Consider the following 17968-nt stretch of genomic DNA (forward strand, 5'->3'; position numbering starts at 1 on the left):
AAGAGTGTAGGTTTGGTTAAAACTTGCTGTTTTCCCACCACTAGATAACAATTAAAACATATCACCCCCCTCCAAAAAAATAAATAATCAAAAACAGTAATTTCATTTGAATGTAGAAGTGCTATGGGAGAACACTCTTGATTTATATAAAGGAGGGAGTCCAGGTAGCTTGCTATTTCATATAAACATACACAAGGTGAAAAGAAAACATTAATTCAGCTCCATCCATTACGTCTTTTATTCAAGAGAAGAAATAAGACTGCACTTCTGGACTTTTGTATGAGCATGAAGTTTCCGAACTGGGGAGAAGAATAAGATTCTTCTGTCATTCTAAACGTGGTCACAAGGTGTCTCCACCTGCACATGCTTTATTAAAGAATACTCATCCTTCTTTTACAGAATAATTGAAGGTTGAATTGCAAACATCTGGAACATTAGGTTTAGTCTGAAGCCTCCAACAGGAAATTACAATATACAGTAATTAGCTATAGCAAATGCCCCCGTGTTGCTAATACATGTGGACATGCTGCCGACAGAAAAATGGTTTCACTTTACATCTGTGTATGTTTCTTAAAACTGTTTTGAGATGCAGAGCAGATGAGGCCCTCCAGAAGATCCACCTGAAAGACAAGAGGGACGCTGTGGGTTCTTTGTCATGTCCACTGAGGAGAGTGACAGACACATCAGTGTGTCAATGACAGCCCAGGTTTATACTCAATAGTGATTTTTATTGTTCTCTGAAATGAAATGAAAACGTACCCGCAGTGTTACACGAGAGATTACAGCAAACTTGACATTGGATTTGTTTCATTGTTGAAGTGCAAATATTAGTTCAAATCTGTAGAACCTGTGATATTTGCTCTACGCTGTTTATATTGTGAAGTGCTTTGCTTAACTTCAATTCCAGCTTTTTCCAGCCTACTTGTATTGTGAAACTGTTCAGATTTAACTCTAAACTTCCAGTTTCTTTGACCAATGACTACTTCTCTTATTTGCCTGATGTGACGAAGATTTTTGTCTCTTTCACTTGTCAGTCTGGTTAAACCATCAAATACCATCTATTAGTGAGGAAGCATCAGAGAGCATTCAGATGTACACAGTAGTACACTGAGACATCTGACATTGTGGCGGGAGATTACAAACTCTGTTACTTGAGTAAATGAATCATGGATTGTATTAACATTATAAATGTATCAGTTACAATAATGTCTAATCTTCTCCTTTTTAGATAATATGAGCTGAGAGGAAAATATATACTTCCCCTGGAAGGACTACAACAGTAGAGTTAATAAAATACAGCACAGGTCATTTCATTATTAATATATCCGACAGTAGTCTAGATTTCATGTCTATTGGCCAAATCTGCTTTCAAGGGAAATGCTGTTTTAGAAGACAATTATATCTGTAAATCAGTAATGTGAAGAGAAAGAAAACATATTTCACTCATAACTGTAGATGTAAATAACTACAACAGGCCATCTGGTGCTGTGGACACACATCTAATCATAATCCACTGATTACATTTTTGAATTATTCTTTTTTCTATGAATCTTTCGACTCAACACTCTTGTCATTCAGCTTCACCTGGCTGCTCCCTCCCGCGCGGAGGTTCTTCAGCTGGTAGACGGTCACTTGTCCATCGCTGTCTCCTACCAGGACACAGTCTGTCTGTGTGGCAAACAGCAGGGACTTCATCTGCACGCCAGCAGCGGCAGGCTGCACAAGGACCGGGTCTAAGCTGGAGAGGGTATGAAGGACCAGAAGGATTAGCTTGGCACACGTTTCACATCAGAGAAAGAAAATCCCAAACACTCACATGCTTGAACTCAGATCCCAGATCTCCAGCTGTCCCTCGTGAACGGCTCCGAACACTGTGGGCCACTTGGGGGACCAATCGACGGCACACACTGCTGTCTGGGTGGAGCTGAAGCCCATCACGGGATTCTGGTGGTCCTGCTGCCACAGCTGGATGGTCCAGTCGGAGGAGCAGCTCAGAAACACACCAGGACTGAGCGGACTCCATTTGATGCTGTTCACAGGACACTGAGGGGCGACATCTTGATCATTATTGTTTAACCCAGAGGAGATTCCTTCTATATAAGTTAAAGAGATGCTTATATGGAATTATTATTTTTACTGTTGATGTAACCTATTATAAGCACTTTGATATGAATGCAACATCATCCAAATATGTTTTTGATGAAAATCTCAGGATCTCAGTAATTTGTAACAAAACACATTTTTGTGTGCATCACAAATATATTTGAAAATTTGACTTTTTTATCTGGGGATTTTGTTTGCAATGTGTTTCATAATTACTTTTGTAAAATTGTAAATCATAAATAAGTATTTTTATTGAGACCTGACTCCATATTTGTTTACCGATACACCAATGATTTGCCATTGAAGGCCAATTGCATGTTTCCAGATGAGGTAACAATCAATCATGAGCTTTGATAAATAAACTAACTAATGTCTATTCCTTGCCATTGTCCCACCCAAGCTTGTGGAACGCATGTCCGCTGTGAACATGTGAATAAATCTTCAACAACGCGGCTAACTCCTAATTGACACACCTGCAAACGAATAGGAACCAAAAGTAGCAATATCCATTACAAGTACAACATCCTACTGCATTTTAGGGTAAACCGACAAGTATCAGGGATCTTTTGTGTTCTACTTGCTCAACAGAAGGACTGCTGATGTGTATCCTAAAGGACTTACAAAGTGCTTCCTGTAAGTCTCCAGAAACTGCTCATTGTTGGAACAGGAGCACTTGTGAATGAGCCCTTCCCACGTTCCAACCAAGTAGACACTGGAATCCTGGAGAAACAAACAGATCAAAAGATCAAACCTCACTTAAATTGTTTACTGGGGGTCAACAGTAAATTAGCACAAAATATATCTGTGAAGATGTTAATGTTCTACAGAAACAGGTTGAAGCTGTAGAATGCTCCTGTTGCCATCGCCCCTTCTGAGACAAAGGCCAGACCTTAATAACTAACAGAAGCAATACAACTACAAAGTGAAATACCGTATGAATAGTATAATATTTTGCGAAATAGAAGAAGTCCCCTGGTCCAAGTCTAAAGCGACCTATCCACATGGCTCCAGCAGCATTCTAACAGTCCTTCTCATGTCTTCAAAAACTTCTAGGGTGTGTTGTGATTGTGTGATTGGCTATAAATTGGCCTCTGCAACATTCCTTTCTGCTCCAAGGTATTTATGATTCTCTACCCTGGCTACGTCTGACGGTCAGATCGAATCTGTTTTTATATCGTCCAAAATCAAAATATTTGCCTCGCAGGGCTGTCATACATCCTTTGCTCATACACAACAAGGAGAAAAACCCTTAGGGGAGAAAAGGTGGAAGAAATCCATCAGGGGAGGCTTAAGACTCTTCCCCCAGGTTTTAAAGTTACCTTGTGGCAGTATGTACAGTAAATACATTACTTACATTATTATAAATTGTGTTTGATTCATATTTCCATTAACTAGTATCTAATAACACACAAACTACAATTCTAATACTAATCATCATTGCATGTATTATCATTTCTACCACTAGGTGTGCTCTTCTGCTTAAATCCCAAACAAAGCCCACAAACAACATTCTAGTCAATTCATGTTGAGATCAACTCACTGTTGGATGGAAGTCCAAACACAGACCAGGAGTTAGAGCTGACAGGACACTTTCCGTCCTCGTGCCCCCAGCCTTCTTCTTGGTATGCTGGATCTTCTTGAGCTTCATCAGGTCTATGACCATATAGATTACGTTAAATATATGTGGATGATAGACAGACCGATTGCTAGAAAAGTGTTTCTCCCTATGATTGGGTTACTAGAACCGGAGTTCTAGTTACTGGGTCATTGTGAATTTTTCACACTACACAAGGTGAGCTGACTAGACAGTGGTGAAGATGCGATGGTGCACAGCTTGGTACCTGTGCAGTCCAGGCCACTGCTGCAGATAAACCATCTGCTGATCCTGCCGTCTGCAGCCACAGAAAAGAGAGACTCTCCCATCTCGTCTCCGGTCAAGTTCAGCTCCTGCTGGGTCCATCTGAGCTGCCACACTGGATTCAAGTGCCTGTTGGGACATTGACTGCAAACACACACACAGGTAACCTTCAGTGCGCGATGTATGAGCTGAGCCGTCCACACACACACACACACTCCCCTCACCTGCTGCTGAGGACACATGAGACGTTGTGTTGACTGTTCACTTTGTAGACAGCAATGGTGCCATCTCGCATGCCCACAGCCAGCTGACTGGGGTTAATTGATGAGAAGTCCAGGGAAGTCACAGCGCTGTCACACTGGACGTCCCACTCAGGCCACTGCACAGGGGACACATGATAGTCGGCTGTCAATCTTGTGCATATTGCTGTGGGGACGTGGAGGCCTGAAGCTACATAAAACAAAGTCATACCGTAGGATTTGTGAGACACCAGCAGCACACCAGGCCGGCTTTCTGCTCGCTAGAGCCCAACTCGCCATAGCCCACAGCCAGAAAGTCCTAGCAAAGAGAGAGCAGAGCACATACCGACCTAATTTTTTAACATATACCTTTTTAAGTCAAAATTCCATTCACCTCCATGTTGGGGGTACACATCAACACATGTGCATATAACCAAAAGTATCCAAAAGGCTAAATTTATTCCAGAAAAAAACTCTTACATTGACCTTTGTTTTTAATACATGTAAAACAAGTGACATTAAAAGAATATTTTGCTCCCAAAATGATCATTTGTATAATAGTTATTCACACTGCGTTCCCTTGACTTCTTGAACAATACTTTATTTTTCTTTGGTGGCGTTAACCTGCCAGTTTGAGAGTGTTTATGCACAAGGTCTTTGAAAAGTAGTGAGCATGGATAATTGAGAATTGGGTTTTACTCCACCTGTTGTCTGACAGTTTGTTAATATACTGTATGTTTTGGTGCGGGCATCAGTCCACCGTGGTAGAGGGATCTCCTTGTTGGAGGTGTTTCTGTGGGGAGTTTTTCCTGTATGAAGGTTCCCGGGCGGAGGATGTCGTAGGTGGACATGTTGTAAAGCTCTCTGAGGATAACTTGTGATTTTGGGCTGTACAAAATAAATTGAATGGAATTGGTTTGGGTTCATGTCCTGTTTTATTTTGTAGTTTTCTGCCTCTTGTGTCCCTGGGTAACTTCACTTCCTGCCTTGTCCTGTCATCCCCTGTGATTGTTGTGTCATGATTGTTTCCACCCAAGTCCTACCCTCCCCAACGTACCTTCTTGACAGAATGACGCGACCACCTAAGGACTCAGACGTAGAGTTTTAAAAGTCAAAATTTCCGCAAACAAAAAGCCAAGGGGCATAAACAGAGACAGGAACCTGGGACATGGACTTCCGGACGTTCAACAACAATGACGCAACAAGTGACAAGAGACACACACTGCTTAGATACACTAGGGAGGTGCAGGTGATTGGACACAGGTGGAAACAATCAAACAATCACAGGGGATGACAGGACAAGGCAGGAAGTGAAGTTACCCAGGGAGACAAGAGGCAAAAAACTACTAAATAAAACAGGACATGAACCCAAACCGTGACAGGGTCGAAGTGTGATTTCCTTCAACACCTGGTCTCTGCTCCATTTCCTTTATGTGCAGGTTTGTCCTTATAATTGGACAACACAAATCTCTCTAATCTCTCACCCTCAAAATGGTCAGACGTTTTTGCGCCTGGAAGTAGGAAACTCCCTATTCAACTGAACTCTATTCTTTATGATTTTTCTACATGATTGTCTGTAACAAATACTTAATCACGAACAAGCTTAAGATACTTTCGATTTCTCACAAGGATATTATCCCCTCATTTCCACCAGTTATATCGCATGGTTGTTATGTCACAGTGTGGGGCATTTTCTGTTTTATTTCGGAGTCTCCTGCCTCTCGTGTCCGTGGGTTAACTTTTCTTCCCGCCCTTGTGTGTTTTTCCACTGTGGTTGTGATTGTCTGCCGTGTCCCTGATTGTTTCCTGTGTCCAATCGACTGCACCTCTCCAGTGTATTTAAATCATGTGGGTCCCTTTTTGGTTCGTCAGTGAAGGTTGGTGAGTCTGTCGATTAGTGTGCGTTGTCTGCTGTGTTCTGCTAGTGTCTCTTTTCCTTGTGACCCTCACTACGGTGCACACAGGTTTTCTCCTGGCTCTAGGCAACCTGTTTTGATTTTTCTCTTTAAATAAAGTATTCTTTACTAATCTGCAATTAAGTCCTACACAATAACAAAATCTTGTCATCTGCTGTGGAATGGATGAGGCATGATTCCCGCTCCGTTACCGGGTTTATCTTGTTCCATGCCATGCTGCTGACGCTGCGTCCTCTGCTGCGCTCATAGCTGAAAGCCCAGAGACGCTCCACGGCTGGAGATCGGGGGCTCTCTGTATCCTCCTGCCTCTTCTCTACCGTCCCAGGCTTCACCTGACTCTCTGGTTGTGACAACAACAAAAAATATCTAAAAAAATAGATATCTAAAAATAGATAGATAATAAGATAATGGTGACTAATATTGTTGTCATCTTAAAAGTAATGAGAAAACAATTTAAAAAGTGTCTATTTTAGACACTGTTGTTTAATTGTTAATGTTATTTTAAACACCAATCTACACTCATTTGATCATCTTGGAGGCAGAATTCCACCTGGTGGAACATGTAGTGACTCTTCCTGCTGTCCACATGCACTTTGCTCTCATTTTGCAATTCATTTTTAAAATTTTGCCCAAAAACGCAAATTACACAACAGCCAGACAATCTCCCCACATTTAGCAGGACGTTTTCAAACCACAGTCTTTTAGGGACACAGTGGTGGTCCTCTGCAGACGGTGTGCTGCGCAGGGTAACATTAGATGAAAGTAGCTTAGCGGCTAGCTTAGCATAGCAGTGCTTTAAGGGGTCCGTTTGCCACTCACAGACCCTTCCGTTTGACACGTGGAGTAATTCCTCTGCACAGTTCTCGGCTGTATGTCTGTTTGTTTTACATCCAAAGCAAAAAGGTCTTACATCTTGATGTAACTGGCTGCAGCTAGCGGCCGTTTTGTTTACGCGGTCAACTTCCCGGAAGTAAACAAACGTACGTTAACTACGTTAAAATATTTCGTTGCATTAATTCGGCCACATTAATCGCATAGATTAATGCGTTTGTGTTGACAGCGTTAAAATAAATACATAAAATATCATTTTAGAATTCTCATTCTTTGCATAAGAGCAGGAGGCTCTTTTAAGGATCCAAGGGAGCAACATGGGTCTGACAAGTGGGACAGCTAGGATTGGACTGCCAACCATGTGGCTAATGGAAGACCCGCCCTATCTACTGAGCTACAGCCATCCCATTACCATGAACATCACATTAACATAGATTTCTTCATCCAAGTGGTAAGAGCTATTTATTAGTATCCATGAACACTTGGTTTGGGAGGCCTTTGTGTATATTGTGTCTTTAGTTTTTGGGAAATTTACCTTCAATTACGGGCAGCTGTCTGTAAGCAGCCAGCTCGGGTTGGAAAGTGTTTCTCAGGATGCTCCGCTCCATTACTAGCAAGCAGTGTTGGAACGTCTCTGACAGCACGTTCAGCTGCAGGTCTGACTCAGTATTTAAACTGCTCCCAAGCGCTTCCCCGTCATTCAAGGAGCTAGCAGCACTGGCTGAAGAGAAATACGTAAATTAAATACATCAGGGATTGATCTGTGAAGGATGAAAGGAAGAATATAAGATGTGAATAAGATCTAGAGGTCAAAAGGTTACACCTATACCTGTGCTGGCTGTGCTGGCTGTGCTGCCCACTGACGCGCTCCTCTCTGCCCCACTGTTGGGGTCCACTGCAGCGCCAGGATATTCAGCCCCCTCTTGTTCCCGGCTGCTCACCTCCTCGTGCTGCTCGGGGCGGATCAGAGCGTCATAGATGTCCCAGGAGGTAACGGTTGTAGCTGTGGGAGTGGAACCATGTTAAAGACTGTCCGACTGAAAAGACAACCACAGTTGAGAAAGGTAACGTCTTAATCCAAAGTTGCAAAAATTAAATGAGAAATAAACTGACAAATGATTTTTGAATTGTTCAGGCAAAAATCAAATGGTTTTAGCTCCCCAAATGTGGACACTTTCAGATTTGGTTTGCTTTTACAAGATATAAACTGTGTAGCATTACTTTTTTGTATAATAAGTGTTGAATTATAATCAATATCTATTCTATTCCTTGTAATAATCTCTATCGGGGAAGGGTTAACTGTTTAGTTGTTTGATACTATGATAATAAAGATACATATTTACAGTACATCAGGGTTTGGGTCTGTGTCTGTGTCAAAGGGCCGAGGCTCAAAAAGTAAATCCTTATTACACGGCTGTCAGAACACTGATGCTGATTATATGGAATATGCTACCAGCTGGCTATACCTGGATCTGTGAACCCTTTACATAAGTGTTTTTTCATTCAGGTCAACGGGCAGAGCGACCGCATGCTGTGTGTGGAGCAGACTCCTTAGTTATCGTTCTCACAGAATTCAACTTTTAAACGTTGTTGTTGTTGTTGTTGTCGAGGGGATCCTAGCAGTGGACCAGTAGTTCACTGGTTCTAATTTTATATTCCTAACATCCTTTGTTTTCAGCGACAAGTAGCATCTCCAAGGGGGAATAATGACCCTTACCTGAGTCCACCATCACATTGCTGTCACTCTGCACCTGTTTGTTTTTAGCAGCTCCATTCAATGTCTGTACCGCGCGATCCACATACTTATTATTGCCCATTCTGGTTCTGCACAGCTCAGCATACTGATTGTTTTTCTCCCTGTAAAAACAAGATGATGACCAGAGAGAAGTATTAGGTCGTCGTGGCGCAGGGGTAGAGTGGGTGCACTGGGAACCGCAAGGTTGGTAGTTTGAGTCCCGGCTGCCCCATGTCTCAAGTGTCCCTGAGCAAAGACACCTAACCCCTAATTGCTCCCTGGGCAAAAATGTAAAAAGGCCATGGGTTTAAAGTGTAATGTAAGTTGGTTCGGATAAAAGCGTCAGCTAAATGACCTGTAATGTAAAAGTGTATTGTTCAATTGCTGGACAGTAAGAACTCCCTTTGGTTATACATGGATAAACTCATTCTGATATAGATGGATTAGGTTTATTCTGCTTCACTCACATGATAACTTCTGTGTCATCAGCCTCCACTGACATTAATGTGCTCGGTATGTCAAGAAGTGAGATGCTGTCTGCTTCAGAGATGTAGACATCGGTGACCTCTTTCAACATGTCTTTTGCAACATGTTCTTTCACGGTGTTTCTTTTCCCCTGCACATCTAGCAAAAAACAAAATACATAACATAAACCATAGATGTCAATGTGACATTCAATCATAATCAGGATCTGTAGATGTAGTTTGAATTAACGTATGGCAACATTAAGGATGTAGCTGAAATTAAGCAATGCAAATTCCCTTCTGAACCTGGGAAGCTGATGGGCATTTCCCATTTGGAAAATGTATCCTCGATCTCCTCATTCAGGGACTCTATGGTAGACTGGCTGGATATTCTGCTGCTTCCAAACATTGACCTGAAAAACAATGTGTATACGTTGGTACTGTGTGATAACATGCTCAGCACAAAGAATGGCAGTGAAAGACGAAAATGAGTATTTTCCTGCCCAGAATCATCTTTCATCAGTAAATCAACCATCTGAATTTGTCTTGGTGATAATATTGATCCTTGTATAGAATATTTATTCAATTAGGCTGCCCGTGGAAACAATAACATATGTCAAATTTAACCAAGTAGCTGCTTTTTCTCATGTAATCTTATCCACACACTCTGATTTAAGATGTTTGTCCATCAGGTCGGAGATGCGTAAAGGAATGAGTCCTGCACCTGGAGAAAGGCATGGTGAAGCTCCCGGTGGCTGTTGTCTGGTCTGATGCGGATCCGGCTGAGATCTCATCCAGAAACAACCTGCAGCTTTTGGCATGTGGTGCTGCTGGATGTGCCTGGTACAGTGGCTGAGGAGTGACGTCATTGTCTTCCTCGTCAAACACCTGCAAACAGGAGGATGATCAGCCAAAAATATACAACAACAGTAATATGGCATGTTGGCCTTCATGAAACCTGTAGAAAGGACACTACTACTAATAATATGAATATATTGTATATGTACCACACTCTTCATCAACAGATCTCAGCAAAAACATAGTTAAAACAAACTAGTTACCCGTACAACTTGTCTGGGAGTTTGAAGGGCGCTCTTCTCCAGGACTTTGCTACCACCACCCACGCGGAAATGTTTTCTGCTGGGGAAACCAATGATGCTGTTTGTGTCTCTAGTACTTTGATGAGCTCCATGTATCCCTGATACTGAAATGGTTGTTGTTCGAGAAGAGCTAGGAGATAAAATAACAATGAACATTTTAGTTAACATTGCTTCACTTTGTGGGCCTGCAGGGGGAGACCGAGGTGAGTTGGTTTCGAAGCAGCTGTAAATGAAAAGTTAAGGCTATAAACATATAGCCATAGACAAGCGTTAAGGCTATAAAACATGTAAACAGTTGTTTTTTTAAATTAAGAGATTGGTTGTTATATTTATGTTGTGCCGACCAGCCCCATCACAGGGTTGGCAGAATCTAAAAATGAAGAAACCAATAGGAACTGTGTCCAATTGAACCAATTGAACTGAAATGTTACCATGAATAAAAAAGTCAGCTTTAATGACATCCTAAGTTTTAAATACAGTAGTGGAGTGGATTTAAAAAATGCAAACATACATAAACATAAATACATAATGTATCACTTCATATCATATTATAGGATGCCTACAACCTGGAATCAGCAAAGAACGTACTTCATTCTGTTTTACATGCCCCAACATTTTAAAGAGAACTAACATGTTATCAACATAATATATATATATATATATATATATATATATATATATATATATATATATATATATATATATATATCCGCAAGTCAATATGCATTTTTTGCAGCATTATATATGTAACATATATCAAATATTACTTGAATATGATCGATATACCCCACCACCACCCCCTCCCCCGTCCAGATGATCTCCGTATTATATCAATATGAGCGCTGTGCAGCCCTCGCAGAGGCCGACCTTGGAGAGTTCGGTAAAGTTAGCAAGATGTTCACAGATTCAGACTTAAAACACAAACGACACCTCTCTGTAACCGTAGTGATGTTGACAACCAACCAGTAGTTATTGAAAGATCTGCTTCTATACTGCAGAATATTTTTGATTGGGAGGAATAGTCAATACCATAACTGTTGAAAAGTGTAGCAAGGCCAAAGTCATGGCGTACATCCATGGGTGTGTACTTGTTGTTGCTATTGAGGAAATATTAATAATAATGTTCAGTATTTATGGCAAATAATATTCAATACCTCTACTGTTGTGAACAGTAGCATCCCCAAAAGCATGTCAAACGTCCATGCACGTGTTCTTGTTGTTACTACACATTTTACTTTGTTTTAAAATTGCTTCTGACTATTTTTTTACGAATAATATTTAATATTTATGGCAAATAACGTTCAATAACTCCACTGTTATGGACAACAACCAAAATCAAGTCATATGTCTATGATCGTCTACCCATTGTACTACACCTTTTACTTTGTATAGAAATAGCTTTTGACAGTTTTCTATGAATATTATTCAATATTTATGGCAAATAACATTCAATAACTCCACTGCTATGGACCCTAGAACCACCAAAATCATAGCATATGTCAATGGGCTTTTACACATTGTACTAGACCTTGTACTTTGTTTTAAAATTGCTTCTGACTATTTATTATGAATATTATTCAACATTTATTGTGAATAACGTTCAATAACTCTGTTATTGAACACTGTTATTCACCGTAGAACCACCAACATCATAGCATATGTCTATGGGCTTTCACCCATTGTACTACAACTTCTACTTTTTTTTAAATTGCTTCTGACTATCTTTTATGAATAATATTCAACATTTATTGCAAATAACGTTTAATAACCCATGTTGTGAATAGTAGCATCCCCAAAATCATGGCATATGTTCATGGGATTGTACCCATTGTAGTACACCTGTTTTTTTGATTAAATGTGTTTTTGATTAATTATGTAGATTTTTACTTAACTCTTTTTGATTCGTAAGACGTATCGTAAAGACCTGTAAAAAATTCATCAAAATGTTAAATCAAGCATAAATATATGTCCATCCATCCATCCATTTTCAACCGCTTATCCGGGGTCCAGCAGGGGACCCCAAACTTCCCTTTCCCGGGCCACATCTACCAGCTCTGACTGGCGTTCCCAGGCCAGTGCCGAGGCCTCTTCCCAGCTGGCCGTGCCTGGAACACCTCCCTAGGGAGGCGCCCAGGGGGCATCCTCACCAGATGCCCAAACCACCTCAACTGGCTCCTTTCGACGCAAAGGAGCAGCGTCTCTAATCCGAGCTCCTCCCGAATGGCTGAGCTTCTCACCCTATCCCTAAGGGAGCCGCCAGCAGCTCTCCTGTGGAAACCCATTTCGGCCGCTTGTACCCGTGACCTAGTTCTTTCGGTCATGACCATAGGTGAGGGTAGGAACGAAGATTGACCGGTAGATCTTTTCGTCACAACGGTGCGGTAAAGCGAGTGCAATACCGCCCCCGCTGCTCCGATTCTCCGGCCAAACTCACACTCCTTTCCCTCACTCGTGAACCAGACCCCGAGGTACCTTCACTTGGGGTAAGGACACATTCCCTACCTGGAGTAGGCAATCTATCGGTTTCTTGCTGAGAACCATGGCCTCAGATTTAGAGGTGCTAATCCTCATCCCGACCGCTTCACACTCGACTGCAAAACGCTCCAGTGAGAGTTGGAGGTCACAGACAGAAGATGCCATCAGGACCACATCATCTGCAAAAAGCAGCGATGAGATCCGCAGCCCCCCGAACTGTAGACCCTCCTCCCCCCGACTACGCCTCGATATCGTGTCCATGAAAACCACAAACAAGATTGGTGACAAGGCGCAGCCCTGGCGAAGGTCAACCCCCACCGGAAACGCCTTCAACTTACTGCCGAGCACCTGAACACAGCTCTCGCTTTGGGCGTAAGGATTGGATGGCCCCAAGCAAGGACCCCCTCACCCCGTACTCTCACAGCACCTCCCACAGTTTCTCTCGGGGGACCCGGTCATACGCCTTCTCCATGTCCACAAAACACATGTAGACTGGATGAGCATACTCCCAAGCCCCCTCTATGATCCTGGAAAGAGTAAAGAGCTGGTCCGTTGTTCCACGACCAGGACGAAAACCGCATTCTTCCTCTTCAATCCTTGGTTTGACTATCGGCCGAACCCTCCTTTCCAGCACGTTGGAGTAGACTTTACCCGGGAGGCTGAGTAGTGTGATACCCCTGTATTTGGCACACACTCTCTGGTCCCCCTTTTTGAAGAGGGGTACCACCACCCCGGTCTGCCACTCTTTTGGCACTGTCCCAGACTTCCACGCAATGTTGAAGAGGCGTGTCATCCAAGACAACCCCCCAACACCCAAGAATAGTCAGAAGCAATTTTAAAACGAAGTACAAGGTGTAGTACAATGGGTAAAAGCCCATTGATATATGACATGATTTTGGTTGTTCTACAGTCCATACCAGTGGAGTTATTGGACGTTATTTGCCATAAATATTGAAATATATTCATACAAAATATTCAGAAGCAATTTCTATACAAAGTACAAAGTGTAGTACAATGGGTACACGATCATAGACATATGACTTGATTTTGGTTGTTCTACAGTCCATAACAGTGGAGTTATTGAACGTTATTTGCAATAAATGTTGAATAATATTCATAAAAAATAGTCAGAAGCAATTTCTATACAAACCAAATGTGTAGTACAATGGGTACACAATCATACCAATATGCTATGATTTTGGTGGTTCTAGAGTTTATAACAGTGGAACTATTGAACGTTATTTGCCATAAATATTGAATAATATTCATAGAAAATAGTCAAAAGACATTTTCAAACAAAGTAGAAGGTGTAGTCCAATGCGTGAAAGCCCATTGACATATGATACGATTTTGGTGGTTCTAGAGTCCATAACAGTGGGGATGCTACCATTCATAATAGTGAAGTTATTGAATATTTCTGTAATGTTTTTGTCCGCATTGCACTTTGTAGACGGTCCCTGCGCACACGTTTCACGGGCAGCCACTCATTAAGAGCGATGTGATTTGTACAGCTCCTGCACTGGTCCGTATTGGTAAAATTATGGATAATTATGGTTGTAGCTGGTTGTCAACATCACTACGGTTACAGTGAGGTGTCGTTTGTGTTTCAACAACGTTTCGCTGACGAGCTATGGAACCGTGAAGACTGAATCTGCGAATATCTTGCTAACTTTACAGAACTTCCAGGAGCCGGTGTGACAAGTATAAGTGAAAGCAATGACGACCATAATATTCTGAGCTCTGCCACGTCGGTCAAATGAGAGAGAAAAGAAACTTACGGGCGTTCTTCGCCGGGCATTCTAGGAGCTTTGTTGTGCGGCGAAGTTGCCATGGCACCGAGATGCACAGTGTGGTATATTGGATCGAGCACTCGGTGCTCGATTGTGTTTGACTGTCACTACGACGAAGTTCCGTGATGGTTTGTTCATGCCTGACAGTTTTGTGATTTGGTGCCGCCAGTAAAAGTCTCAACTTGTACTGCATCCTCGTCTCCGTGCATTTGTATCGATTTAGATAACCCACGTATAGTATACGACTATAACAGTGATTATACATGTAGCATAAAGCCACAACACACAGCGCCAGTGCCCTCTGCTGGACAGTCCTCTGATAAGGCAAAGCGATAACAAGGAAAGGGAACCCTTTTAGCAACTGGCCCTTCAACTGGTAAACCCAAATGGACTGCAGCAAGTAAAAGGGTAGCTGCAAGTACAGCTGTGGCCCATTTCATCCATGGGCTCTTCGATTAGAGCACAGCCATTAAAATCAATCACAGGGGTAAAATTGATGTCTCTTTGCTCAGCGATCAGCCACACTAAACTATTAAAGTAAGGTGTGGAAATCAGCGGTGTGCTCAAGAAAACAGTCCGTGCAGCTGCATCAATCAAACAAAGTAGGTCAGCAGTGTGTGATGGATTTGAAAATCAGCATCTGGTTTTATTGTTACAATGAGGTGAGACCTGAGGTCACAGACAGGAGAGTGATAATGCTCTCACCCCAATTAACAACCAGCTTTCCACTAAGCATAGCCTATATGGCTGCTGTCAGGATGTACTTGAGATGATTGTCCAGAGCAGTTGTCAAGGTGTCCTTGGGACACCCCTAACTCACCATAAGCACCAGCCAAAAAAAATGAAAATGATGGATTATTCTAAATCCATATATGTGAATTATTTGGCATTCCACAGCCCGGTTACAAACCACTAGTCCTGTTATATTGTTCTGAATACATTGTTTCATTAAGCAAAGCTGTAAGCGACCTTACGATTTTAAGATTGGCACTGTACATTTATGATCTGTACATTTAGAGACTGATAGTAAACACATGACAGTGAAGGGGTATTTTATGTTTTATATCATCACTCTATAGAGCAATTGAATGGTTTTTAGCAATTATTCCTTTCCAAAAGAAAATTGTTTGTTTTAGTAAACCTTCTTTTAGTGGTTGAGCACTAGATTTTGATATAAATATTTGAATAATAATGAATTCATAATTGCATTTTTAAACCATAAAATAATTGTTCGGTGACCGTAGTCAGTTTTGGACAGTATTTTTAACAAGGATAATATAAATTATAATGCAACTGGTCTTCCACTCTAGAAAGTCTAACTCTAACTTTAAAATGCTGCCTTGTAGGGCAATAAGCTCTTTAAGATACGACGGTGCCTCACCAGCAAGTGCCTTGTAGGTGAGGAGGAGTACCTTAAAATCTATTCTTGATTTAACAGGGAGCCAGTGCAGAGAAGTTAATACAGGAGTGATATGATCCCTTTTCTTAGTTCTTGTTAATACACGTGCTGCAGCATTCTGAAGCAACTGGAGAGGCTTAAGAGATTTACAAGAGCAGCCTGATAACAAAGAATTACTGTAGTCCAGTCTGGAAGTGACAAACGCATGAACTAATTTTTCTGCATCGCTTTGAGACAGGAAGTTCCTGATTTTTGATATGTTACGTAGATGAAAATAGACAGTCCTTAAAGTCTTCTTTATATGCGAGTTGAAGGTCATATCCTGGTCGAAGAGAACTCCCAGATTCCTGACGGTGCTGCTGGGTACCAGAGCAATTCCATCCATAAAAACGGTATGACGTGACAGCTGGCTTCGAAGGCGCTCTGGGCCTATCAAGATAACTTCCGTTTTTTCTGAGTTTAGCATCAGGAAGTTGCCGGTCATCCAGGTTTTGATGTCTCCAAGACATTCTTGAAGTCTAACTAGCTGGTCCTGTCACGGTGTGGTGCACTTCCTGTCTTATTTTGTAGTTTTCTGCCACTCGTGTCCCCGGGTAACTTCACTTCCTGCCTGGTCCTGTCATCCCCTGTGATTGTCTAATTGTTTCCACCTGTGTCCAATCACCTGCACCTCCCTTGTATATTTAAGCAGTGTGTGTTGTTTGTCACTTGTGCTTGTCATCATTGTCCTTTGTCACGGATGTCCCTGTCTACTGCCTGCCTGCCTGTTCCTCGTTCCTGCCTGCCTTTTTGTCCCCGGTTCGTGTGTGTGTATTTGCCCGTTGGCCTTTTACTTTGTGGAGTTTTTGACTATTAAAGTTTTTTTCGTTAAAGTCTGCGTTTGAGTCCTGCCTTCCTACCCAACCCTGACAGGTCCATCTCTTGTGGCTTGATCGACAGATACAGTTGAGTATTGTCTGCATAACAATGGAAGTTTATGCGGTGTTTCCTGATAAGATCGCCCAAAGGAAGCATATAGAGGGCAAATAAAATCGGTCCAAGTACAGAACCTTATGGGACTCCGTGACCAACATTGGTGGTATTTGAGGATTCACCGTTTACAAGCACAAACTGGGATCGATCTGATAAGTTGGATTTAAACCAGCTGAGTGCAGTTCCTTTGATTTCAATTAAATGTTCTAGTCTCTGCAGCAGGATACAATGGTCTATGGTATCAGATGCGGCACTGAGGTCCAGCAAGACAAGAAAAGAGATGAGTCCTTGGTCCGATCATTCGTCATTTTCACCAGTGCTGTTTCTGTACTATGATGCGCTCGAAATCCTCACTGGAAATCCTCGAACAAAGCATTGTTTTGTAGAAAGTCACATAATTGATTTGCAACGTATTTCTCAAGGATCTTAGAGAGGAAGATTAGAGATAGGTCTGTAGTTAGACACCTCTGGAGCAAGAGTAGGTTTCTCAAGAAGAGGTTTGATTACAGCTACCTTGAAGGACTGTGGTACATGTCCTGTCAACAAAGACAGATTCATAATATTGAATAAGGATGTGCTAACTAAAGGAAAAACTTCCTTAAGCAGCTTGGTCGGAATCGGATCCAAGAGACAAGTAGAAGATTTAGACTTTGAAAATAAAGATGTCAGTTGATCAAGGTTGATGGAAGAGAAGGCATCGGGGCCCACTGCTGCATCCAAGGTTCCTACATCGGAGGACAGGTCGGCACTGGATGAAGGCAGGAGACCATCAAGATGTTTTGATGATGAAGGGTTTACCCTAGAGTAGAAAGTGTGACAACCCACCACGTTCTCTCCTATCTTTTTTCTGGCACACTAGTCTCTTTCAACCAGTGATGGTTTATGAAGTACTTGAGTTCTGCAGCAGACTATACCACTTCTTACCCTAGTAATGTTGCTCCCATTGACAGTTGTTGTTCATTGTTTGGTTTCAACAAACGCATATTCCTCTGTTTACAATGTGTCTTCAGTGATGCTGCAAGTGTTTGTTTTCCACAAAATAGCAATTAACCCCATCTTCAACTCGCCTCCTCTGTGTTGGTATAT

At 41.9% G+C, this 17968-nt stretch overlaps 1 protein-coding gene across 2 annotated transcripts; it reads right to left on the bottom strand.

The window, feature by feature from the left end:
- Positions 1 to 220: 220 nt before the first annotated feature.
- dnai4 (dynein axonemal intermediate chain 4) lies at positions 221 to 14595 on the bottom strand. 2 transcript variants are annotated; one of them, XM_040170346.2, is made up of 17 exons: positions 14500 to 14595; positions 10208 to 10376; positions 9871 to 10034; positions 9453 to 9559; positions 9150 to 9306; positions 8665 to 8804; positions 7777 to 7950; positions 7483 to 7668; positions 6308 to 6456; positions 4433 to 4519; positions 4186 to 4340; positions 3945 to 4105; positions 3644 to 3756; positions 2725 to 2823; positions 1817 to 2043; positions 1585 to 1738; positions 221 to 620 (listed from the first exon to the last, which is right to left on the bottom strand). In XM_040170346.2, the coding sequence occupies exons 1-17, from the start codon at positions 14550 to 14552 to the stop codon at positions 552 to 554; spliced, it is 2364 nt and encodes a 787-aa protein (XP_040026280.2). In that variant the 5' UTR covers positions 14553 to 14595; the 3' UTR covers positions 221 to 551. The 2 variants fall into 2 exon arrangements, with proteins under 2 accessions (XP_040026280.2, XP_077955007.1); XM_078098881.1 differs by having other exon boundaries at positions 10214 to 10376; positions 14500 to 14579.
- Positions 14596 to 17968: the final 3373 nt, after the last annotated feature.

The sequence above is a fragment of the Gasterosteus aculeatus genome, chromosome 3, assembly GCF_964276395.1.
Source record: "Gasterosteus aculeatus chromosome 3, fGasAcu3.hap1.1, whole genome shotgun sequence".
Classification (NCBI taxonomy): domain Eukaryota; kingdom Metazoa; phylum Chordata; class Actinopteri; order Perciformes; family Gasterosteidae; genus Gasterosteus; species Gasterosteus aculeatus.

Excerpts from the sequence above, each read along its gene's own strand:
- dnai4 (XM_040170346.2), bottom strand. The coding sequence starts at position 14,552 with ATGGCAACTTCGCCGCACAACAAAGCTCCTAGAATGCCCGGCGAAGAA. Across the intron at positions 7,669-7,776 it reads AGCCAGCACAGCCAGCACAG|CCAGTGCTGCTAGCTCCTTG; the intron begins GTATAGGTGTAA and ends ATTTCTCTTCAG. Across the intron at positions 3,757-3,944 it reads CAGTGGCCTGGACTGCACAG|ACCTGATGAAGCTCAAGAAG; the intron begins GTACCAAGCTGT and ends ATATGGTCATAG.